Source organism: Podarcis cretensis, assembly GCF_951804945.1.
Source record: "Podarcis cretensis genome assembly, chromosome: 10".
Taxonomy (NCBI): Eukaryota; Metazoa; Chordata; class Lepidosauria; order Squamata; family Lacertidae; genus Podarcis; species Podarcis cretensis.
In genome coordinates, this window is record NC_137179.1 from 24026053 (window position 1) to 24053363 (window position 27311).

General features: G+C 42.0%; 1 protein-coding gene across 5 annotated transcripts in view; it reads left to right on the plus strand.

Annotated features, from left to right (window-relative positions):
* The window catches only part of TBXAS1 (thromboxane A synthase 1), a 218014-nt gene that overhangs the window by 48475 nt on the left and 142228 nt on the right, over positions 1–27311 (plus strand). For all 5 annotated transcript variants that reach the window (XM_079992705.1, XM_079992708.1, XM_079992709.1 and 2 more), the window contains exon 4: positions 11473–11525. In XM_079992705.1, the coding sequence (XP_079848831.1) occupies positions 11473–11525 (53 nt within the window). The remainder of the gene's footprint in view (positions 1–11472; positions 11526–27311) is intronic.

Here is a 27311-nt window from a genome sequence, read left to right on the forward strand (position 1 = left end):
AACACACAGCCTTTTGGCACGATAGCAATGAATTGACCCTCCCAATAGAGCTCTGTCAGAGAGAAGGCTGGAACCTTCACTTGACATGAGTATTGATAAGAAGAGCAGCTGATCTCTCCCATTAATGAGAACAGTATGAAATTAGGCTCATTAGAGGAGGCAACTAACCATTGCTTTGGACAGCAGGTTGAAAAAGCTGACTCTCGCAAGTCTGTAATCAAAATGGATGTGGGAGGTGCAGCAACAGCAGCGATGACAGCTCCATGAAATCCTTCATGGTGAAGCTGCCACATGTAGCTGTCTGAAAGATAATGATAAATCCATTTCAGTGTTTGAAATGCCAGCTCCTTGGAGTCACCCCTTCCCCTTACCAAAGCAGGCGTGTTCCTATTTGTTCGAAGAAAGACAGTCCCTATTTTCTGGCAAAATTACAGACCCTGGTTCGTCTCCATTTTTGCATTGTTAAAATTGTTAATGGCAGCTGCTAGACTTCCCATTCTTTCGGGCTCAGTTTCCCTCCTACCACCACCCGCCTCAGGTCTCTGGAAAGTAAAAGCATCCTTTGTGCTTGGTAATGTAGTGGATGTCTTGAGTCAAAGAACAAGATGGCCTTGCCCAGAAGCTGACCGGATAGGCAGTTCAATCTTAACTTTCCACACTGATGGTGAGGGCAGCAGGCAAGCTTAAGGGCAGGGCAGGACACATGCAACAAAAAAACCTGTCCTCACTGCTGCCCCTCAGCAACTTGTGCCTGAGGGAGCTATCTCACCCTGCCAAATGGTAGGACTGGCTCTGTGTACTACATTGCACCTCTGATTCTTTTCCTGTGATATACACAAGGTAGCATTTGATGTCATGTCTGGACTATTTGTTATTTTGGGGACAGTCCTCCTCTCCCAACTTCTCCTCCTGGTTTAAATCACCGGTACAACACGGGTGGCGCTGTGGGTTAAACCACAGAGCCTAGGGCTTGCCGATCAGAAGGTCGGTGGTTCGAATCCCCACGACGGGGTGAGCTCCCATTGTTCGGTCCCAGCTCCTGCCAACCTAGCAGTTCGAAAGCACGTCAAAGTGCAAGTAGATAAATAGGTACCGCTCCGGCGGGAAGGTAAACGGCGTTTCCGTGCGCTGCTCTGGTTTGCCAGAAGCAGCTTAGTCATGCTGGCCACATGACCCGGAAGCTGTAGGCCGGCTCCTTCGGCCAGTAAAGCAAGATGAGCGCCACAACCCCAGAGTCGGTCACGACTGGACCTAATGGTCAGGGGTCCCTTTACCTTTACCTTTACAACTGAATTTGAGGTCATTACATCACATTGAACTTGCAGGTTTTAATGCCTTTTCAGTTCCGGCAACCAAAAAGCCACAAGAAAGGTAGGCCTTCGGGTGGATTGTTAATCCTGGTGGCTCCCCATACAAAAAGTGAACACATCCTGTCAACAAATGCTAGCTGTAAATTACTAGTAACAAAGATAGAGCTAGTGTGCCAGGAAATGTGTTTGATCAATTTGAGGTGTTGCATGGCGAAAGAGTCTAGGTATGCTAATTTTTTGTTTCCTTTTTTAAAAAACAGCAATACTATTTAAATTTTAAAGATTTCAAATTACAAGAAAGGAGATTCTGACTAAAAATTGGGAAGAACTGTCTGACATTAAGAGCTGTTTGGCAGTGGAACAGACATCCATGAGAAGGTGGCAGACTCTCCTTCCATGGAGTATTTTAAAGCAGAGGTTGGATGTCATATATGACCTAGTTGAGATTTCTGCATTGCAGGGGGCTGGACTAGATGATCATTGGGATTCCTCCCAATTCTACAATTCTAAGAAAAGAGATGAAAAATAAAGCAAAGTATTTGACATGATCCCAAAATAACCTGCTAAATTGCCAAAAGACCATTGGCCCTTTAAAGTTATCCTAAAATAGCCTGCTAAATTGTTTTATTGAGAGCGCAATTATCCCTAAAGACATCGTGCACACAGGTTTTTTTTTATAATTAAAGTCAAGGAAGCAACATTATTGCATTACATGTTGTGGAAAGACCACAGTGTTGAAATTATTCCAAAAGGTTTCCCACAAAGCATAGCTATTTATGCAAACATTATTCCAGTATTGATTGTTACTCTGGAAATGATAGTATCAGTGCATAGTTGCCAAATTGATGCTGGGGGGGGGGGCATATCTCTAACAGTATCCAATATAGAGCAAGATTAATCAAAGGCATTAAGAGGTTTTTAGTTGATGTATGGCAAAATCTTGAGGCATTAGATTACAACCCATTCTGTCTCTTTTCATTTCATCGTGACCCGACACATTAAAATATTTGCTGCGAAATCAACTTTTAATTGAAGCAAATAATTTAAAATGTCCCGTATTGGGGCGGGGGGACGAATTCTTTTACATAATTGTTTGAGCTTGTATGCACTTCCTTAACTTTGGACGTAAGAGAAATGGTGTGTAGTCAGACAGAAATCCATCGTCAGTAGATGAACTAATCTCACTGTAGTTCCTTTTGTGTGTGAATCACAGAAAGGGGAACAGCACCTGGAATGTGGCTGGTTTTGCCCCTGATACCTATGTGTTAGTTATGGATGTCTATAAGGAAGAAGCCTACATGCATAGAAGGTGGGACCATAAGAGCATCCTTCTGTATGAATGATTCCTCTTCATGTATGGAAGCATCTGAGAAAAGGTTGTTCAGGCTTCTACCCTTGGACCTGTTTTCATTGTAGGAAATTGGACCTTTCCATGTGGCAGAACCTACACTTTGACTTTCCCTGCCTATTGACATCAGGCAGGTACCTTCACTGTACCTAGCTTAAAACATTTTGGTTTACGCAAGCCTATCCAGACACTTGGTGTGTTATTTCTTTTAGCTGCTGTTGCTTTTAATAGTCTTCTGAATATTTTTAAAAACCTACATGTCTTTAAATCAATAATTCTGATGTTTCATTTTGTATTTTTGCAAACTGCCTTGAGGTTTTCTTGAAAAGAAGTGGCATTTTATTTATTTTCTTAAATAAATAAAATGATGTAACGCCCCAGACTAAGCTATGGACAAGAGTGGGCTGAACAATTAGCCTGACATTAGGCGGTGCCTTCTGTTCTTTGTGCATTATTTTATTCCATGGCTGTTCTTTTTATGAAATTAACTACTGTAGGCAACAGCTTCTCTTGCCAGATGTAATCAGACCGCATGTGTGATCTTGCAGTAAGAGGATGCATTAATAACTCTCTATTTAACTACGTTTTGCCTCGTAAAATATCACACACATTGATGGTTGAATTCCCATCAAAGGGAAGCCCTCAGGAATTGTTTCTGTGAGTAATATTTTTGACCAGTGTTCTCAAACCAAAGCTTAAAGCTAGCGATTCCCCACTCTCCCCCGGTGCAGCAACAAAGCAGAAGGCGGCAGATATCTATTGAGTTACTGATAGATCTCTGAAAAAGAGGAAATTCCATAATTCCAGGGGAGGCACTGAAAATGCTTCATGCTCTTTTCCTTGGCTACAATCCTGTGCTGCTTAATTGGGGAAAGGCTCGTTGCAATCAGTGGGACTTAGTTCTGAGTAGACGTGGGTTTATGATGCTTATTTATGTAACTGATATGCTGTTATATCCATGGCTAATTAACTGGACAAGATCTCCCATCACATTTCAGTTAGAAGCAGTTGTGGGCGTAAGAACCATGGTGTTGGTGAATTGAATCTGACCTCTTCCTTTCACTGATTCTTCAATGCAGAGTCTCCCCCATCTCCCTGCTTTTTTAACCTTTGGGGAATACATGTTTGTAACTAATGGGACAAATAGCAGCTGGAGGGGGGCTGGTTTGCTGCGGGAGCATGGCAAAGAGGAATGAGTTAAACCCAAGCCAATTTCTCTCCATGCCCAGCTGCTTTTAAAATAAATGTGAAGGGGGCAAGACTCCAATCAATGGGTGGATATTGTAGGGAAGTGGATCTTGACTAAGCTTCAGAAGAAACTTCTTAAGAAGAACTGTTTTAGAGTGAAGCAGATGGCCTTGGGAGATAGTAGGACTAAATGCTTCAGTTTGCATTTAAAGGCAAAGTTCTGTAATTTGCTGTTCCCAAAACAATATGCATAAAATTCAACCTTCCCCTCGAAATTGACTGTACTCCAAATTTCGCAATGCAGTTCTTCAGGGATGTGTACAGCAGTATATTAATGAAAACAACCTACAAAAAGTTATTACATTAGGATAAATGGCTTGCAAAAGTACATATACTGGGAGAATTTTGCATTAAGATACTGATGATTTTTTATGAAGTTTTTTTTTTAAATTGCACAGTGATGTGGAAATCTGGCGGATTCACCTATCCCTAGATGGCTTTCCTTCTCTGGAGTCATTTAAGCAGAGGCTGCAAAGGCCACCTCTCAGGGACGGCTGCTGTTGTATTCTGCATTGCAAATCCTTCATTGGGAAGGGCATTGCCTCCCAGCTCCCTTCCACATTCTGTAGGATAGACATCTAATCACAGGTCTCCAGGGTCTCTTCAGGGCAGGGTATATAACATTACGAAAATATTCCTGGATTTTGGCAATAGGGCTGCAGAAATGTTCAGTGATATGGATGTGTACAGTACTCCTGGAGAGTAGTGAGGTGCAACAGTCAGAGATATAAAGCAACTGTTAGTGGCAGGAGATGGGGTCGGATACAGGTGGATACCTGCATTTAAATACCAGGTATTTAAAAGGCTACTCATTTTTTATGTGATCTACTAGGCTACTCTGTTTGATTTTTGGAAGAAATAATAAGCAACCAACCCTAAGATCTTCCAGCCCTTTGGAGTTCCACAGGAGGGAAGATAAAAAATGTGAAGAGCCTCTTTTCAGCAACGTAATTTGCATTCACCCTCCGGACTGTTGAGACAGCACTTCTGCCAGGCTCCTCATATATCAACCTGCTCCTAGCAGCTCCTTCTCAAACTGCTGCTGAACTGCTCTGGCTGATTTTTATTCGCTACCTATGAATCCTCCATTGTTAGGATAGCGGCCTGCATTCATTTCTTCAGGAATCTCTCTCAACAGTGTGGAACCAGTCTGTGCCATATGATGTTGCTGGAGAATTTGTTATTTCTTCATTTAGTAATTGTGTTCCCTTCTTTCTCTTTCCATTCCTATTCCTTTCTCTTTGCTGTTTCCCTTTTTCCCGAAGTTATAAGCATTCTGTTCCACTTCTTACAAGGGGACGCTCGCCAAGGGAATTAACGAAGCCTAGATACTCAGCTCCCCTAATTTGTTTGCAGAGCATTTAGTCCTTGTTTATAAACATGTGCAAAGGATCATCCAAAAAGCACTGCTGGATCAGACTAAGGGCCCATCTTGTTCAGGACCCTGTTTTTAATATTGGCGAGGCAGACGCCCTTGTACTTATCTGGGGGCTTCCCAGAAGCAACAGCCCTCCTCTGTGGTTTGCTGCACCCTTCCTCAACAATTGGTATTCTGGTGGCTTCTACCTGTCCTTTGTCGTAATTCTGTTTTTATGTATAGCAGGGAGAGGAACCTCAAGCCTGGGGACCAAATGCAGTCCTCTAGGCCTCTCAGACTGACCCACTTCCCAGGCCATACTCCCCTCTCCCCAAACCACACTCTTCACTGACCTCATCCATTTACTTTGCCTGCTTGTAAATTGTCATTCCGCTGTTAATAATGCCTCTTGCTTGCCTGGCTGGAAAAAAATATATGCAGAGAAACCTCTCACATCTGTGTAACTGGACAACAGTCTACTGTATAACAGTTGCCTCACCCACCACTGGCATGCGGCCCCCGGAAGGTTCACTCATGGGGGATTGTGGCCCTTAGGCTGAGAAAGGTTCCTCACTTGTAGATTTATAGCACTTGTATACCATGTTTCAGGTCCAAAGCCCCTCCAAGGCGACTCACAAAAGATAATTGATGGAATTAATGTGAAAGTTTGTTGTAATTATGGAATTTTAAGAATGTAAGAAGAAGCTGAAGGCCCAGCATCCTGTTCCCACAGTGGCCAACCAGATGCAAGAGCACTGGTGGTCAATGGGTGAAGGTGTGATGTTGTGTAAAAACTGTGAGCACATACTACATGGTTTGTTGAGCTGAGAATGATGAAGTATCTAGGTAAGCCTTCCCCAGCTTGATGTCTTGATATTTTAGATTACAAAACTTGCTGGCCGGGGCTGATAGGAACTGGACTCTAAAACATCTGGAGGATTCTAGATTTGTGAATGCTGGTCCTAGACCAGGCAGTGTAGCCCAGATGTTGTTGGACTACAACTTCCATCATCCATGTCCATTGGCCATGCTGGCTGCAGCTGATGGGAGTTGTTGGAGTCCAGCAACATTTGGAGGATCACAGGTTCCTCATCTTTGTCCTAGACTGTTGATTATTGAGGAATGACTGAAATTTGAAACGTGACCAAGATGCTAAAAAGTTATTTGGATGTTACTGCATCTGTCCTGGGATTACCACCTGTACAGTTTGAAGAAATTCTGGCTGGTTTTGGTGGTGATTGTTGTTTAGTGTTAGCCTAAAACTTGCATACATTTACAATGCAATTCTATATGCGCCTGCTCAAAGGTAAGTCCCATTGAATTTAATGGAGCTTACTCCCTGGTAAGTGGGTATATATTTTGTAGCCTTGGAGGAATTAATATAGGCAAAAGCCATTTATTTGCAGTGTTGATTCATGAGATGAGACAAATGGCTAATCAAATGTATAAACACAACATTGCATTGAAATATTCCCCTTTTCTTTTTCTCCAAAAAAGCCTTTAAAAGCTACAAAATAATTTACAGTTTGCTGAATTTTAGTCAGGGTAATTTTTTTAAATTGTCTAATGAGGACACATTGTGCTAATTGTCATATGCAGATTCAATTAGCATTTAGTTAATTAGCCTTTACAAATGAGGATTAACTTAATTACATAACACTAACCTCTCAATAACTCTAAAGGGTAGGAAGGCTGCTTTCATTAAATTCAGAAGGCCTGTGTGTGTGTGTGTGTGTGTGTGTGTGTGTGTGTTAAAATCTGAAATGGCACACACATAAATTAAAGAATATTACCCACAGAGGACAACTATTAGAGATGATGATCAAAGGAAACAAGTTGTGTACATGACTTGGTGGGGGTTTTTTTAAGGCTTGGATAAAAATTCTGCTGGCTTCTAGAGCAATTTCAGCCTTGTGATAGGTTTACTGAATTGACTGCATGTGTGCACATGTGTACAGTGTGAAGACAGCATGTCCTATTTATCGTGTCTGGTACATATTGTTGAGATGCCACATATTGAGAGATGACAGGCCTACAACTGGTCCACTCAACAACATGTTGCATTGTGGAATCTTCCTGTCCCGTGTTCCAGCCAACCATGAGACAGGAGGGATAGCTCGGCTGATAGAGCATGAGACTATTAATCTCAACATTGTGGGTTTGAGGCCCACATTGGCCAAAAGATTCTTGCATTGCAGAAGGTTGGACAAGATGACCCTCTTGGTTGCTTCCAACTCTGATTCTATGCCCTACTCTAGGGCACACCATTACGTCCCCCACACCCTGAGCTGGTTTCTGAGACGTGCTTTGGCTACATAGCCACCAAAAGTCAGCATCTGAATAGATTTAATATAATAAAATTCTAACAGCAATTGCACCTGCAGAGACAACAGCTTCCTTGAATAGGAGTTCAGGGGCTGGGCTGTAGTCCTAGGGAACCAAATGAGTTGATGTGCATCAGGTGATTTGCCCAAATGCTACACTGCATTTTAAACATTTTAATATGTAGCCTTGCATTCCTTTGCTGTCACTTGTTTAGACTCTTCCATTTGCTAGATCCAACTGTTTTGTGTCGCACCCTGTAGATGTGCGGCTAGGGAGCCTTGTTCTGCTGAGTCACTTCCACTGCGACTGCCAGGCAGAGAAGAAGGCTTGATGGGTACTTTGCCCATAATGCTGATAACAAGCAACCACTTTTATTGCTAAAAATTTTATGGCCATGATCACTAAGCTGGTTTCCCTGTACGTGTGTCTTAAAGATGTCAGCACAGAGGCAGATGAAAAATGGCTGAATATGCAAAGCCTTTGCACTTCTCAAAGGTGGTGCTTAGATATCTTTTGAGCTCCTCTCACACATTATTTATGTGAACGTGTGATCCACCTTGTAGGCGAATGTAAAACAGAAGAGAAGCGCTTGTAACCCAGTTGTACATTTTGACCAGTGTAAGTTTCAGGTCAGCCAATTCTGACATTGTGAAAACTCCTGTCCCTTAGGTATTATTCCCCTAGTTCTGAAGTTGCATCTTTAAGGGTCGCTTTTCTTTTTGAGTATAGAAACATTTAGGTATAGATACATTTCCCCATGAAATGGAGAAACTTTATTGCATTAGGCTACTAGTGGCCCAAGCCTTCTTTTTAGTATATTATTGCAACTTACTATATTATACTTAATATTAGTGCTGGGTGTACATTTCCAAAATATAAAATAAAAAACAAATAAAATAAAACCTACATACAGCAACAGTGTTTTGTGTTGTGTATGGATCCATAAATTACCATATAGTATATATTTGACACAAAAAAGTGACAATTTGTTGTTGACAAAGGACAGCTGGACACATAAAGGGCCCCACTACCTTCAGTAGCTTTGGGCCTAATCAAACCTAAATCCAGCCCTGGCCCAAACTATTCTCCATTAATTAAGAAGAAAAGATAAGACTATTCTTGTTGTTTGCAACTACTTGTCCATTTCAGTGTATTATTAGAAAATATTTAGACATTTTTTTTATCCTGCTTTTCTCGAAGAAGCCCAAATGGCTTACAATGAATAATGCACCACACCGCAAGTAAAGCATTCATTTGATTAAAAAAGAAAGTAGAAGAAATGCTTTGAAATCCCTCACTCAGTGAATCTTCCTAGTGCATTATTTTCCCTCATGAAACGCTGCTGCCAGCTTTATTAGCTGCTGTTTCAGTGTCTCCAGAGATTCAAATTCCAGCCTTGATAATTTGATCTGAATATCTTGTGTCTTATTGGAAATCACAAATACCACAAGAAACTTCATTGTTTTCAGTATGTGGTTTGGGGGGTGGGACAAGGCAGTAAATGAATGAAATACATTGCTGGTAGTAAAGCTTTGTTATAATAAAGGACTCTGCTTGCTCTTTTAGCCATTGCAGTTTCTTACCTCATGAAAGTTGTTTGGGGGGGATACTAGAAAGGTCTCTTCCTTGACTGTTTCCCGCTCTTCAGCCTGCTTCTTTCCCTTTGGCTCTATTCATCATCGTTCTACTCTTTGACAGTTCCAACACTTCCTTTGTTGAAGGGTCAAGTGACTTTCCAGTTTAAGCTACGACCCTAACCCCATTTACTTGGGCGTAAGTCCCATTGATTTAATCTCTGAGTAGATATGGTTACGACTGTGCTACAAATTCTTAAAATTTATGCAGAAAAGTGGCTTGCCTCTTTGGAGTCAAAATGCTTCAACATTCTCCGACATTACTTTGATTATCATATATAGGGCTGAAACTCAGAAACTGGCCCAAAATGCATCAGCCAGATTTCGGGCTGCATTCCCTTTAGAGACCATATGCCCCCTGAATTGGTTGCCAGTTCATTTCCGGGCCCTATTCAAGGTGCTCACATTAGTAGATAAAGGCTTAAACAGCCCAGGCTCCAAATATCTAAAAGATTCCTTCCTTTACAGACCCTCTCAGTTGTTAAAACCATCAGAGGGGATCCTATTGCTTGTTCCCTTGCCCCCAGAATAAAAATGTATTTTGGGTGGTTTCACTGAATTATTTAGATTAAACCTTTCAAGGTTTTGGCCCTCTGGTTAGGGCTGACTCCAGAAAAGGCGGCTCGGGACTAAACTGAGAGTTTAAAAGAACACAGGATCTGAAGAGAGGTTATTCTGACATTGCAACTTAAGTCATGACAAGCTCATCCAAGAAACTGGCACAAAAGACTGTAATTCAAACACCAATAAATATGATTCTGAAACAGATCATATCTCTTCACCGTAAAAGAAGCCAGATCTTAAAAACCAGCCAAGTTAAAGTAATACTCTATAAAATTCACTCACTGTAAGAATATAGTATAAAAAGAAAAAATAGCTTCGCCTCCAAGCGAAGTGTTTAACCCTTCTTAATTTAACTTTTATCTATGCATTCTCCGCCCCTTCAAAATGAATAGATAGCCCATAACCATTTCAGCATACGCTTATCCATTTATGGCATCCTGACATCTGATATATTTGAAGCTGGGTTTTCTAACAATGCAAGAGCATAGCAGGACAAGGCTATGGGTCACACAGCCCTCCTTACGGAGCAGCTACTGACTGCTTCCATTCTTGCTTGCTAGAGTACACAGAGAAGGTATGTCCCAGTCCACTCTGGATTGAAGAAGATGGATGCCTGCAGATTGCGGTATCATCAATGGACAAACTGTCAGGAGCTCCTCCTACACTCGAGTAGGACCTGCAGTGTCTGATGTTAGACAGTGTGTGTGTTCAGCAGGAATTTCATCTGTGACGCACTGGGACATTCCAAGATGGCGACGGGCTATCTAAGATGCCAGAGAGGTTCGGAGGGCTGGACTTTGCTGTCTCCGATGCTCACATGCAGTGGGAGGCAATTGCTCAGCAGACTGCCAGAAATCACGCCCCGGGGGAAAGCTGATAAAGTATCCCAGGTGATCGTGCAGAGTTCTGGAGGCATCATGGATGAGAAACGGGCTATCTAGGACCGTCATGTGAAAGACAACAATCCCATGACTGCAATCACGGAGCAGGAATTCTAACACAAACAAGCCTTAAAAACTGCTTGGGACATCTGTATTCTTGGGAGCACAAATGAAGGAATGTGCTGTCTGTGAGGTGCACCCCACAGTAAGCTTTGTAGTGTCTCTGGGGTACAATTGTTAGCAGATCATGCAGTGCATTTCTTTTTGGGTGGTGTGGTGTCTTAAGGTGAGAGTTGCCTGCAGAGGCCACACAAGGAAGTATATATATGAGAGAGAGATATGGCTGTAGGAAGATTCCCTTCTTTCTGCTCAGAGCAAACATTATGGAACTATGCATGGCATGGAGAAAGCAGATTGAGAAATGTTTTTCTCCCTTTCTCATAATGGACGTCTAGTGAAGCGGGAATATTCAGGATTTGGGTGGCTTTGAAAGAAGGTTAGACAGAGGATAAAGCTATCTATGGCTGCGAACCATGATGGCTATGTTTTACCACCATAGTTGGAGGCAGTAATTCTTCTGGATCCCAGAGGAGACGAGAAGAGGGCTCTTGTGCTTGGGTCCTGCTTGAAGTTTTCCACAGGCATCTGGCCCCTGAGAGAATAGGATGCTTGGCTAGAGGGGCCATTGACTCTTGCGTTCTCAGATTCGATTTCCGGATGAAGGTTGGTGAAGTAGCAGGAAGTTCTGAAAGAGTGGTGCAAAGAATTAGTTATAACACTTCAATATTTCTTTATGTCCACACAGGGCTTTTGGGAAGAACACAGGAAACTGATAAATGAATATGGACCTGCTTGTGGGTAAGGAGCTCTTGATTTCATTTGCATTTGCTGTTGTTGTTTTGCCGTTTCCAAGCATATTCCTACCCAAGTCTATTCAGAGGTTAAGTCCTTTTGAATTCCATGGGGTTTGCTTCCAGATAAGTAGGGCTAGGATCGCAACCTTTGAGTTGGTTTAGCTGTCCGTTCTGCCATGTTCTAAGCTTTTCAGCAAGATAGAATAACATAGGAACCAGGGATTATTACCAAATGTTGCCCAAAAGTAAGTGGATCTTCCCGGCCCTGGTTCAACACTTGGACCACTACAGCAACTAGACTTGACCTTTTACTTCTGGTGGGCTTTCATTCTTCTTTTACTTTAAAAAAAACGCACTGTAGGAATGTCTCTCTGTTTGTCCATCTAGTTGTTATCGTTTTAAAAATGATGTTTTTTACTAGCTCTTAGTACCTGTGCTTCATACTCACATTTCAAAGGTAATGGGGGTTGTGTGACATTTTTTATAAAACTGACTGAGGAAAAAGCAAATGCAAGAATAATAGGTGCAAATTGAAAACCAGAGGTGGTGGGGGAGAGCGTATTATTGTCAGCCCCAATATGGTTGGGAAGCAAAGTTGGGTGCTCTTGATTGCACTCATAATGAACAGTTTACTCATGCCTACATTTTGTTTTGTTTTCTGATGTCCTCTATTGCATGGACAGGTGGAGTCCCCCCAACCCCAGGCGACCCCCGAGTGGAATAATGACTCAAGACAACATGCGATGGGATTAAAATTGGCCACAACTTTATTAAGGTTCAGATGTAGGGAGGCCTTGGCTCAGGCATTGGGCGTTTATCCTTCCTAGTCTCCAGCCAGGGATCTGGGAGATTTCAGGGTTATCCAGAATGTATGGGGATTGGGCTGGCTCTGGAGAACTTATGTTCAAGCAGAGAGCCCGTTCCCCGTTTCATCGCCATTGGCGATGGTATCACCGCCACAAGGGGGAGTGTGGGCACGATTCACCTTCTGTTGTGTGGGCAGGATGGTCCTTTCCCTTACCTGGCCAATCCCCTGGCAACGCCTCCCGAGGCGGGATTGGGCGATTGGCTGAGGTAGGCAGAGACCTCCAGGTATCCAGCCTAGGGAGGATGAAGCCAGCCAGAACTACCAGGAGTTGCACTGAGATCCGTGGGGCTGCGCGCGACCACGCAAAAGGTGCCCTCATTTGATGTGGGAGCGGTCATTCTGGGTTAGGAAGGGTATGCACAGGAAGGTGATGGCTGGCTGGTGAAGAACCCTGTGTGAGAAGCAGGGAAGGGAAGATTCCCCAGGGTGGGAGGCTGGGAGAAGAAAGGGAAGCTCCCAGGTGAGAGCTGGGAGGGTCTATCCCCTTTTCTGTGAGATCTACCTCTGATAAGAGGGCTTTGCATTTTTCTTTCTTTCTTACCTCTTCTTTCTCTGTTTTGTTTTCTATATTATTTTTATTTAGATTAGTTTTTTTATTGTATTGTATGTTGAAAAGTTTCAGTAATAATAATATTTTTTTAAAAAAAGAGCAGCCACAAGGTGGGGATGGGGAAAGTGGACTGCAGGGCAAGTCAGTGATCAAGGATTGAAATTTGCACTTTTTGCTCTGATTCTCATGGCCATTGAATTTCCATGTGGATTTCGGAAAATCCCAGCATATTTTAATTTTGAAGATAATATTTCAATTCCGAATAACTTTTCAATTTTCAATTTTGAGGGTGCTCGATGAGCTTGTGCATGCCAGTGGTAGGTGCAGCTTGCGTTTTTAAGACAGTTTTTTTTACAAAATAAAAAATTCAAATGTCATATTTCTGTGATGTTAAATACCAAACATTCCCAAGAGGTATATGTGTAATCATTTTAAGCCCTTTCTGATGAAGAAGAGAGACATGTTAATTATTTTAAGTGCTGTTTTCTTGGTACTGCAATATTTTAATTAGCACTGAAATGTTGGGAAGGAAATTCTTATTCAGTTTAATAGGCTGTCTTTCTGTTATCACAGAATATTATAACATTATGATATGATAAGGATTTCATAGAAATGTAATAAAAACTATTAACTATTACATTTGTTCAAAATTTAGGAACTTGCCATTCACTTCAGTGTTTTACAAATGTTCACGTGATTTTTGCAGAACTTTTAAAGAAAAGTTCCTGTTGCTGAAATCCTAAAGATCATTCACCTTCTCTGTTCTCAATCCTTACCTTCTTTCTTTTTCTGTTAGAACTTGGATTGTTAGCTCTCGTGTGGCTTTTAAACACTGCAGCGGACCATTCCCTCTGTTTTTGAAGTATGGTAGCCAAAATGGCCAAGATAGAAATGCTAGTGGGATTTGAGGAATCCCCAAGTTTGAAGAAGGGCAGTCACTCTTCAGAGGGAGCCTTCAAAACAACCCAGTGAGGACTGAACATGCTCAGGAGCCACATAATGCTGACTGACTGTTGCAGGGGGGATGAAAAACGGGGGAGAATGCAGTGGAGTATGTTGAAAAGTTTCAGTAATAATAATAATAATAATAATAATAATAATAATAATAATAATAATGGGTGATAAGTCTGGCTGACTGGAATAGTGAGCAAGAGCATGTTTTACAACTGCAACATTCTATTGCAAGTCGCACTCGTAACTGAAGGTTTTCATATTTTTTATTTTATATTGATAACAGTATAAATTCAACAATAACAGGTGCAAAGCAGGTGTTAAGCCTTCCATGTAGCTCTGGCAAACGTAGAGAAACAATACAGTCATACCTCATGTTACGTCTGCTTCATGTTACGTTCTTTCAGGTTACGTCCCGCGGCAACCCAGAAATACCGGAAAGGGTTACTTCCGGGTTTCGCCGCTTGCGCAGAAGCGCAAAATGATGTCGTACGCAGAAGCGGCGAATTGCAACCCGCGCGTACGCAGACGCGCTACTGCGGGTTGCTTTATTTTCATGTTGCGAATGGGCCTCCGGAACGGATCCCGTTTGCAACCAGAGGTACCACTGTACGTTAATAAGATCAGTCAAAATATTAGATAAAGGGGGAAGAGGTGACAATAGAGATGAGAGTGTGATGGAAGAAAAGCACTGATCAAGGAGCAAACAATATAAATCCCAAAGTTCCTCCAAATAAAATCATATTTAGATGGGTCACCCAATTTGTAAATGTCACAAAAGGCCACCCATCTGCAGCAAAGTTCTCTGGGACAGGAGCACCTCTTGTCACTTTAGGTTTGTGACTCAGCCTTCTCTAAAACAACAATATACAAAGCTCCCACACAGATTATTTTCAACACGTTAATGTCACAGCTCTCATTCCGTGAATAGTGCTTCAGGTTAAGAACTTTGCTTCAGGATAAGAACAGAAATCGTGCTCCGGCGGCGCGGCGGCAGCAGGAGGCCCTATTAACTAAAGTGGTGCTTCAGGTTAAGAACAGTTTCAGGTTAAGAACTCACCTCTGGAATGAATTAAGTACTTAACCCGAAGTACCACTGTATCTGCAAATTAGTCCAAGCAAGTATGGCAGGTATTCTAGAGAAGTGCTGCTGTCAAAATCTAGACAGATGGGCAAGCTCCCATGATGAATATTTGGTGAGGGAAAATTAGTACTTTTAATATGAATGCTGTGCCACATATAGTATGAATCATAAAACTGCTACCTGTGCATGTTCCTCGAAACCATTACTAAAGTTGGCTTTTTTATTTTATAAATGCATTTGCAAAACTATCCTGTGGTCTGGCAAATGCAAAACAGCTTATAAAATCTCCAGCTGTCAATAAGAGTGTAGCAAGGTGTTGCCCTTCTTAGCCTGTATCAAAAGCCTTCCTCCTTTCCAGGGTTAAGTATTGCCTTCTGGAAGCTGTCCAGGGAATGCCCAAATGGTTCCTTTTGGAAATGGATCAGTGAGGGTATGCTTGGATAGGCCTTGGATTCTATCCATTTTTAAATACCCGATCGTTCACAGCCCTTTGAACATGTGTCTGGCTTGGCAAACTCCTGCAGCCCAGCCTTTGATCCATATGCTCACATGGTCCTGACGCCATGGCAAAATCCAGAGGTCAAGACAAAGAGCAGAGGCACTTTCTGGAAGCATTGGATTGAGAATAATCTGTTGTTCTTGTCCCAGTTGATTGAGGAGGATAACAGCTTCAAACAAACTGAGTTTAACCTTCTGGTCACGGCAAGCTGGCAATATATTCAGTTTGAAATGTTGCTTATTAGCTAAGTTTGGCCTAGAGGCTTGTAAGGCGTCTGAGGCTTCCCCTCTTTTTTTCTTTGAAAAACTTCTGAGGCTCTCGTAATTTACACTTTAAAAAAAGGAAAAAAAGAATCAAACCTAATTTAGATAACATTTGCCGCTGCTTGAATTAACCACTCTAATTTTAAAACTTCATTGTGGCATGTTAGGCCCACATCTTAATAAAAAGGCATTTTCAGTGCCAGGTTAAAGATTCCTCTTTTCCTGGATTTTGGAGTGGGTTATCATGTCCTATAGAAGGGATGCAGGTGGCACTGTGGGTTAAACCACAGAGCCTAGGGCTTGCCGATCAGAAGGTCGGCAGTTTGAATCCCTGCGACGGGGTGAGCTCCCGTTGCTCGGTCCCTGCTCCTGCCCACCTAGCAGTTCAAAAGCATGTCAAAGTGCAAGTAGATAAATAGGTACTACTCCGGCGGGAAGGTAAACGGCATTTCCATGCACTGCTCTGGTTCGCCAGAAGCGGCTTAGTCATGCTGGCCACATGACCCAGAAGCTGTACGCCGGCTCCCTCAGCCAGTAAAGTGAGATGAGCACCGCAACCCCAAAGTCAGCCATGACTGGACCTAATGGTCAGGGGTCCCTTTACATTTCCCTTATCATGCCCTATATACTGCTGATGTTTTGACATTGTTGTTGATGTGATTCTTCCAGTTGTTGCTTTGTTAATGTATTAATGTTTTAAACTCTGTAGTTTTTATTCTGTTTTGTAAGTAGTGTAGAGACTTGCCAGCAACAATAGTCATATGAGTCCATTGGCATCCCACTGCCTTTATCCATCCTGAAATTAGTAAACGTGCCAACTATTGGTGCTGTTATGATTCCAGTGTTTAATTTTTACATATATTGTGGGAATACTCCCAGGTGTGGCACAATTTCGGCATGACAAATGAGTTAGGATTAACCTTGCTTTGCCTGCTTCCTCGAAATGTTCAACTGGCATTTTAAACCTAGGCCATACACCTTCTTTCATCGCACTATTTGAGCATCACGTGTTCAGGATCCACAGAACTGTACTGAAAACTAAAAGGATCACTACAGCAGAGATGATTGCAATTAAGTGGTACATAAATTGTCAAAATCACTAAATATTAATAATACAGTTGGACAGAGCAAACTCACTATGGGGGTACAAATACCTGCAGTGGGCACATCATATATTTCAAAAAGCAGCAAAAATGTCCGGGATGTATGGCAGCCCGTATCAGAAGAGTTGAGATTTTGCCAAACAATTTTTGTGTCTGGATTTTTACTTCTTGCAATATGGCAACCCTAACAAATATACCAGCTCTATACTGAAATCCTGGGCAGCTGAACATTCAATGTAACCTAATGACATGTAAACAAAAGCATTTAAATTTTAAATTTTATTGTTGGACTACTGGTGGTGCTGTTTTTGCAGAGTCTATTGTTGGACTACTGGTGGTGCTGTTTTTGCACACATCTATACAGTGTTCGCCTGCCAACCTAGCAGTTCGAAAGCACCTCCGGGTGCAAGTAGATAAATAGGGACCGCTTACCAGCGGGAAGGTAAACGGCGTTTCCGTGTGCGGCTCTGGCTCGCCAGAGCAGCGATGTCACGCTGGCCACGTGACCCGGAAGTGTCTCCGGACAGCGCTGGCCCCTGGCCTCTTAAGTGAGATGGGCGCACAACCCCAGAGTCTGTCAAGACTGGCCCGTACGGGCAGGGGTACCTTTACCTTTACCTTTTATACAGTGTTATGCCTGAAAAATGGCTGAGCATCATCCGCCATCCTCTCCTACTCGATTCTTATGAATGCAAGGAATGAATGCAAGTATGTGGAAGCATCGTACATATAGTTTGACTTCGAGTTTGACCTGACAGTCTTGGAGGAGATACAGTGCTTTACACATTCCCGATTTAAAATGGCTTCCAAATGAAAACGAAGAGCAAATACCTTTATTTCCACCCCCCACCCCCAGGATGAATATAGATATTTGAAACTGGAGCCTGTATTATTATTCTCCTAAGGTCACTTGAATCATTTGACTGATACCATCACAATTGTTTTCTTTTTGTATGGACTGGTTTCCTTGACAGCAGGATGTCAAAGCAACTTTGCAGCTTCATTCACGTCAAAACAATCTATGCCTTCTATTCTGAAAGCCCTCAGGTCTTGAGAGGATTATTTCAATCACGGTTTCGTAAGTCACAATAGCTGCTCCCCCTTTTCGGAAATGAACGCCCCCCCTTCAGTTCTCAGAGTGTGCTTGAAAATCTTATATGGAAGGTCTCAGTAGAAAGTGGTGGAAGATATTCACTGTTCAATACATGTAATTGCATATGGTGAGGGAGCATAGCTCAGTGGTCAAGCACATGCCTTGGATGCAGGTTCAGTCCCTGGCATCTCCTGCTAAAAGGAGATTAGGAGACAGGTGATGTGATCTGGGTCCTTGGAGAGTGACTGCCATCAGTACTGATGAACAAATGGTCTAATCTGAGGCATTTTCCTATGTGTGATTCTGTCTGTTTTTTGTGTGTGTTGTTGGATGACTATAAAATATAGCTTGACGGGTCAGAAGCAGTGGTCCAGCTAATGGAAGATTTATCTTCCTCAACGATCTGCTAGATAACTCCTGGCTGACATTATGCTCTATTTATGTACCTAATACCCAACAAGAACAATTTCTGGATGAAACTTTTACATTACGGCGCTCATTTCATTAAGGTGAAAGTGGTGATAGGTAGTGACTTAAATCTTGTACTTATTTATTATTTTGATGAAAGCAGAACATCTCACCTACCCGCACACCCCATGCACACCACCTACTTTTAAAACATCCTTCTACAACGTATTACATAAACACGTTTACTTTGATGCTTGATGCATAGCCAGTCCAGAACTAAGAAACTACACATATGTCAACAAGGAATAAAAATTATGTCAGATTGGATCTATTAATCACAGAAGGTCTGATTAATCAGGTTAATAACTTAGAGAATGGTCTTCTTAATATATTGGACAGTTCCTCTTATCACCAGAATACAACGGGGGGAGTACACGAATTTAAATCTTTATTGGAAATTAGACCCCTGGATATTATTATTAATAATTTTTTTACTACAGAGAGACTCCTGGGTTTTTTTTAAAAGATGAATGACAACTTCAGTGGTTTGGGACACGTCAAAACTGTGATCTGTAGCATACATATAAGTAAAAGAAGCAGAATTTTAAAAAAGGGATACAAAAGGTAAATGCCAATCTAATTCAAGAAATACAATATCGTGAAACTAGACAGAAATGCATGCAAAGAAATTTAGGGGGGGCATGGCAGGAGGAGAAAAGAAAATTCTAATGCATAGGCAGAAATCCTTGTGCATTTTGGATAGAGGCCCAGGTAGCTCCCAGGAGACACAGGGCCTTTTCAGGTGTAAACCTGGCATTCTGAACACCCTCCTGCCAAAAGTTTCTAGAGTTCCCACTCTGCTAGCCTTTTCTGAGTAGGTTAAGACCTCCCTTTTGCTTGCTTATATGTGTGTCTTTGCTGCTGTGTTCATGGTGTTGAGGGCCTTTGCTTTTTTTATTGCATTTTTCGTTCTTAATTGTTTTAGGATACTTATGCTTTCTCATGATTTGATTGTTATGGGGCCTTTTTTATATTGTACACTGCTTCGGAAATTTTGTATTGAAACTGATACGAAAACCTCCCTGCCATGTGGGAAATTAAATTTAAGAGAGTAGGATCTAAGAATCCCCCCTCCAAATAATCAGCCGCTTGACCTTTTGAAAAGAGGATCACTCAGCTTTCAGCTTTCGAACTGAAACGAACAGTGCATGTTATCTCCAAAAGGAGATCACCCACAACTAATTACATCTCACAAGGCAACAGGGGCTGTTCTTCATGTTAATGTTTTCTTGCTATGGGGGGGAAATGGCTCCTTTAACATCTGTTGTGGATTGGGGGTTTATTATTATTTTTAGAAAGCATCTCTTCATTGTAATATCCACATTGTGCTGAGCTGAATACAATAATTTCAACTGACTTTTTAGAAATAACATTCCATTTTTTTATGTATGTCAATAAATTTCTTCATTACTACTTTATAGGGTTGTTTTCCTGCTCATATATAGGTTTTAGATTTCACTCCCTCCTCTGCCCAAATCTTACTGGTCCCAGAATCAATTTTGTGCAGCTGCATTGTATTAGTTAAACGAAGAAATATCCCTTCACCTTTTCCTCTCTCTTTGCTGGCAGAGGGAGGATTAAATCACCTTTTAGGGTTGTGTAATTATAGCTTGATGCTAAGAGCACTGTCCTTTGTGTGTTTGGTACGTCTGTGCTTTAGCTTTAGCACAGTAGCATCCATTAATGTGCTTTCACTTCACTTGGCTACAAGTAAACTGAAGTCCAATGATACAGAAAAGGCAACGGACACATGCAGAGAGTTGGGATGTGAAACATGAATGCAGTGGTAATGTATAGCCCTAAATGGTCTGGGTCCAGCACATGCCTCTGGGAACATAGGAAGATGCTTTATACTGAGTCAGACACTGGTCCATCTAGCTCAGTGTTGTCTACACTGACTGGCAGTGACTCTCAAGTGTTTCATGTAAGGGATACTCCCAGCCCTACCTGGGAGATGTTGGGCTTTGAACCCGGGACCTTCTCCCACTGAAGCACAGCCCTTCCTCAAATCCCCAAGTTTTATTTATTTAGAAGACTTCAAAACTGCTTGATTGAAAAATCTGTACAATAAATTGAAGATAATAAACAATGTTAAAATCCACAGTTGAAAGTAAATATATACATAAAACCATCTTTATTAAATATATATATATAGAACTATCATTATTAAAAGCAAAGAAAATCAGTAAACCTTTTACAGATAGTTCCTGTACCTGCTCTTCAAAAAGCAGGCCTTATGCTATATTTCTGTCTACTTTTGAAAATCCACCAGTTTAAAAATTGGGTTGCTATGTTATTATTCAGGAAACAAGATGGTCAAATCACTCTCTTGCTTGTAGAACCTAGGACCAAGCTTAATGTGATCAGCTATCTTTTATTTAGTTATCCTTCAGAGCAGCTGCATGCCCCCTCCAGATGGAAATTTCCCCCCCTCAACTATTGGGGGAAAATAAGATACCTGTTTAACCTGTATTTCTCTCTCTCCCATAGCTATTAAAGCTGCAAAGTTAAATGTGTGTGAGACAAAGGCAAAGATTGACTTTGGGGGAATGAGGGAAAGAATTAACTCCCTCTCCCCCATTGCCAGCGCAAAGGGTCCTCCTCTCTGCAACTGTTTTAAGTATAAATTATTTTTAAACAAAACAAAAAAAGCTAATTGGGTCTCTCCTACACCATGTCAAGGTTGGCTAAGAAATCTTGCAGTTCTTTGCAGATCTCAGACTTATTCTGTACAGTGCCACAGGTCTCTTAGTCTTGGAATTACTAAATGAGTTTCAGGCAGAGACTTGTGTGCAGGTTCCCAGAAGACTGAGCCGTAATCCCTTCATCTTCTACTTTCTGTCACCCTGCAGATGACCTTAATAACGTAGCTTTAGAGAGGGTTTTTAAATATATATATCTGTATTAGCTTTATGGAATCTCTCTGTACAGAGGCAGCATACTCTGAATACCAGGTGCCAGGGACAAACGGGGGGGTTGTTCACCTTGATGCCCTGCCTATGAACTCTCAGAGATGTCTGGCAAGTTGCTGTTGGAAGCAGAGTTCTAGACTAGATGGTCCTGGGTTTAGAGCCAGCAATGTGATTCTTCCGTCCCTCTATTCTGCTGCTTATTTATCGCCCTTGGGTTTTCTTTCTTGATATAGCAGCATTGTTGCATGCACCCCAATCTCCAAGCAGTTAGAGACGACGGGGATTCCAATGCTTAACCTAGAGCAGATCCCAGGATCTGGGTCCAACAGTTATTCCCCACATGATCACCAGCAACCGATACTCAAAATGCATAATAAAACAGAAACTAACCAATAACCCCCTCTCACAAAGACACTTAAAAAACCATAGAATGCTAATTCAGTCTAATATTATTATTATTAATAATAGTAGTTGATGGAATTAGAGGGACAATGTCACACTGTACTTGACCAGGACAGGAGCCTACCCATTCCACCAAAATAGGGCTAACAACTTTTGATTTTCAACCTCCACCCACCCCGGCCTCCTTGGATTGTGGGCTGTGAGGGCAGGGACAGGCCAAGATGGAACCAGGATGGTCCAGAGGGTTTGGGGTGCCATAGGACAGATTCTGGAGCTGGCTGGCTTTTGAGATCCCAGTATCTGCCCCTCAGCTCAGCACAATTTGACCAGTTCAGGCTGGTTAGCACTCCAATAACAAGGGCTGACATTGTTTGAAGCAGGAGCAACAAAATGTTCAACCAACGTAAGAGAAACAAATAATCACTTTATGAGAGCGAATGGAAACAAACTGAAAATTCATAGAACAGTGGTCTCTTGATCGCTCCCATCTCTGGCCTTTCTTCATTTGTCTTGGGATCAGATATATAATAGTGTTTTCTTCCAGAAAACAGTGAGAGTTTGTATAATTTAGAATTATGTGTAAACAGGCTAAGCATGAGAGAGACTGTGTCAAAGTGAGTGAGCATATGCCCTAGGGGAGTGTTGGACACCAGCAGGGTCAATGTAATCTATTTTGCATGTATTTTTTTTGCACGTGGGCTGGAGATATTGAGGGAGAACACAACTCTCTTTAATGTTCTGTCTGCATCCACAAAACAAAACAAAAATCTGCCAATTGGGTAAGAGATTAAATAAAAGGCCATGCAGACAAATGTTAGTTGGCAACCTAATGGACAGCTACGAGCCCAGCTGAAGAAGCTGTGTAAGGGGTGAGGGGGGAGATGTGACAGGAGAAGTAGTTGTTCTCATGTGGAGTGGAAGCACAAAAACTGGAAGCTGAGAATGTTCATATTCAGTGTTACTTTTCTAGAAAAAGAGGTGCCAGAACTCACCATGATCGCCTCCCTTGTTTTCTTATAATGGCAATGGTGCCCACTTGAGAGGTTTGGTGAGTTCCGGCTGAAAACCCCCCTCTATCTTGATTATATTCATTGATCATTGTACATGTGTACTGTAGACTGTGTGCGCCCTTACACAAAATGTGTGAACAGTGTTTCCTTCTGCAGAAATAAAATGTCCGATATTGTCCTGACCTGGCAGGTAAAGGTAACGGTAAAGGTACCCCTGCCCGTACGGGCCAGTCTTGACAGACTCTGGGGTTGTGCGCCCATCTCACTTAAGAGGCCAGGGGCCAGCGCTGTCCGGAGACACTTCCGGGTCACGTGGCCAGCGTGACATCGCTGCTCTGGCCAGAGCCAGAGCCAGAGCCGCACACGGAAACGCAGTTTACCTTCCCGCTGGTAAGCGGTCCCTATTTATCTACTTGCACCCGGAGGTGCTTTCGAACTGCTAGGTTGGCAGGCGCTGGGACCGAGCAGCGGGAGCGCACCCCACCGCAGGGATTCGAACCGCCGACCTTTCGATCGGCAAGCCCTAGGCGCTGAGGCTTTAACCTACAGCGCCACCTGCGTCCCTGGGTCCCAGACAGGGTGCCAAGACGAAGTTCCAAGTCCAGAAGCCAATCCATGTGGTCCAAGTAAACCAAAATAGTAGTTCTGCAGCCAATCTCAAAACCCAAGGAGAATCCCAGGTGAGGTCCCTCAACATGGGCAACTGAGCAGACATAGTACCTCAGCTCTGCTGCTACCTTATAACTGTGACTGCTGATTGCAGCATCTGGGCTTGATGAGGCAGGTGACCCTCACCTGCTCTCAGCTTGCCCCAGCTGAGGAGTCACATGCCTCCTTCCCCACCTGGCCAGCTAGTGAACCAGGCTGCAGGCCCTGGCCTGCCTCTCCCGCTGTTCCCTATGCCTTAGGACCTGCCGTGTTCATGGGACGGAGTCCTCTCTGGTGAGGGGTCCCACTGCTTGGCTTCCTGTGCACTAGCCCCTGCCCCGCCATCCTCCTCTGTCACCCTGTGAGTATTGTCTACAACAACCTCTCCTTCCCCATCTCCAGCTTGCTCCCATGTGACCCACTCCCAGCTGCACCCCACACCGGGATCCTCTTCCTCCTCCTCCCCAAAACCCTGCCTGTTCATGACAAATATACTCATTCAAGCATTTCCTTAAGTCACAAAATTTTGACTTTTGTATTCTGTCTCTGCATACAACAGAATATCAAGACGTGTGGTAGACTCGGCTTCTCCAATTCCGCAAGGACACATGCATATTTCAGAAGGGGTACCCTAAAATTTTCCTTGGAACAGTTCAGAAAGTAAATCACTGAACCTACATAATATTAAAGCACCCTCATATTTGGGAAGATTTAATATTTTGTCATTTTAAATCCATAATTTGAATTCTATCAGTAATAGAGGGGAGGTTTCATTTTATAAATACTGTTTGTTTTGAGGTTCTACATCCCTAACTCTGAGACAATGAATGCCTTGCTCTGTTTAGCCCCATCATTATCAAATCCTCAGGGGGGAAACTCATTGTTTCAAAGAAATTTCATCCATGCAGAAATGTAAGGTACTGTTATATAGTTGACCCAAGTTGCGTTTTTCTAAGAGTAGAGAATTCACAGAGAAGATTTTGTAACTGTAAAAGGAGGTGCATCAGATGAAGTGGATGTATCCTAGGAAAACTTACACCATAATAAATGTGTTAGTCTTTAAGGTGCCACAGGGCTCTTTGCCATGTTTGCTGCAATAGACACAGCTGCCCCTCTGGAAATTGTAAAAGGGGAGTGCAGCTTCATAGCAGTTTGAAAAAACATGGCTCTGTATTCCCAGTTCCACTGAGAAGCTGATAATAGTAATGGGCTGAACCACTCAAGGAATGTCAGCCACGACATCACAGAGAGGTCAGTCAGGCATACACTATGTTTTAAAAAATGCAGACAAAACAAACTCCGGTTCAACTGAGTGAAAATGTCACAGCCGAAGCATGGGTAATAAAATGTGGGCAAATACAATAGCAGCTTGGTGGGGAAAGCATTTAGAAACCCTCTGCTTGCCAGTGTTTGCCAAGATAAAGTACTGCAGACAGTTTCATTCTCTCCCAAGCAGGGGAGCTGACCTCGTATCTTATTAGGATCACATTCCTGTCCAAATGGAGTAGTAAAGAAGCACAATCCTATTAACAGCTTTCATGGTGTATTAATGAAATGAAATACTGCTTCAGCTAATCATCAGCAGCCATATATGACAAATGCTCACATGTAATCATGTCAACTTGTTAGGCTGAAAAGAAGCCAATATATATATATAACCTTGGGATCCTAAGGCCCCACATCCTCTGAACCTGTCACTGATAGAGGCGCATTTCATAGTCTTATCCCAATAAACATTTTTCAGCTGTGTTGTAGAGGTTAGCTCTTTGACAGTCCCCCAGAAACAATTCACAAAATCAAACTGGGGTGTTACGGAATATTGGCCAATACATACATGGTTTGGGTACTCTCTATATTGTGGAGGGAAAGTCCTGGTTTCTCAAAAACTCCCACGTCACGTATAGAAACTTGAATGTGAAAACGGGTGGAAGAGTAGGGGCTTTTCACATCTGCATAGATTTTATGTGTGGAGGTGTTTGAGTAATAGGAACACAGGAAAGTCCTGTTGGACTTTGTGTCCAATGTACCTCATATTGGCTACTCTGACTGGCAGTGCCTTTCCAGACTGCCAGTCAGAGATGTGTATTTTGCATCACCAGATACCTTAACTGGAGATGTGAGGGATTGAAACTGGTTTTTTTTTTGCATGTACAGCATATGCTTTACAAGTAATATACAATTTACTATTATTAATTCACTACTTGTATACAGCTTGATTTATAACTCTTGCCTCAACAACCCAGTATGCACATTGAGGGAAACTATGTTTATTATTTTGTAATTTAATTAAACAACCTCTATTAATATAGCCCCTAGTATTGTTAAATAAATAAAATAACAATAATAGCCTTCTTCAGCATGCATACTGGGTTTTTGAAACCACTTTGGGGTTATTTAACCACTTTGAGGTTTTTTACAGCCAAGCAGTATATAAATTTTATGAAATAAAAATAAATAACATAAAGGACCCCCAAGTGGCTTGTGGATAAACAACAATAACAACACGGAGAAAATACAACAGAATAAAAAAGTGCAACCAAGGAGGGCACATATAAAATTAGTAGAAAAACAAATTGAAAGCAGCATCATTATAAAAGAATTATATATTTAAAAATAAAATAAAAGCAGCCCCAGATTTTGCTGAGGTTTTTTTCCACTGCTTTCCCAAAGGCCAGACAGGCCTCCCTCTTTTGCTCATCCTCTCTCTGCTTCTAAAAGCATAGAACATGAAGTAGGGTCAGTGCTTTTTTTTGGGGGGGGGTGTACGCATACCCCTAAACATTTTGCGAATCTTAGTTTGGCCTCATTGAGGGGCAGTATTTCAATATGAATAGGAAAATGAGAGAACCCCTAAACCTTTATTTCATTTTTAGAAAAAAAGCACTGGAGACACTTGTGTTGCGGGTGTATGAGCTGAAATGACCAAGTGTGAAACTTACAGCCCAGTGTGGCTTACATAAAATAAAAATATTTAAATATTTACGCAATAGCATTGAAAAAAAAGCATTCTTGTGCAAATTTTAAAAGTGATTTTACAAATCCAAACACATTGTTAAAATGGCACGTTTCAGTGCAATTTTGCTTTCCTGCCCACACAGCTACTTGGAACATATGGGATATACACATAAAAAACAAAACACTTAACCCACCAAAGAGTGGAAAGTCAGTTACATTTCTGCATGAAGCTTACAGAAGAGTAACAATTAAAGGCCTCTGTGCGTCAGCGTCCTTGAATTAGCAGCTCTCATACGCCAGGCGGTTGCTTGCTGACCCTTAAGAGAAGCAGGGATTTTTATTTTTTTAAGACTCTTTTGGGAAAACTGTTTTTGGAGAAACTGTAAATGTAGCATTTATTGAGGATTTGCTTTAGCAATGCCCTGTACTTAAACTCCTTAAACTTCTCTTTTCTCAGTGCTTTTTATGCAGCTCACGCTAATAATGTTTTTTGTACAGTATGGGGATGTGGAATGGCATACAGACTATCTTTTTCTTTTTTCCTTTTTTTACAGTAGAGTAGACAGCACTTTCAAGGCTAGAGTTTATGGAGGAAATGATGTAGTGAAAAGTTTGCTGATGCATATAGTGTATGGAACACTTGAGTGTGACATTTACAGCGGAGAGTTGAAAGAAGAGCTGCCTGTGTGTAATCTCATGTAAAACTGTTGTTGCAGCCTTGTCTGATTTCATTACCAGGAAGGAAAAGAACAGGAGAGAGGACTGGATAAATGGGATTATTATTTTCCCAGATTTCCCCCGGTCGTTACTGTTTCTATATAGTATGTCCAAATCTAGCATATGAACATGATTAAGTTGACATGGTTAAACCTGGGGAGGTCATGTGGTCCTAAATATCCATACATTCAGTTTTATGCATTCTTACTTTAAAGTAAGCCCTCTTTATCTTAGTGGGACTTAAGCATGCATAGTATCAAGCTGCAA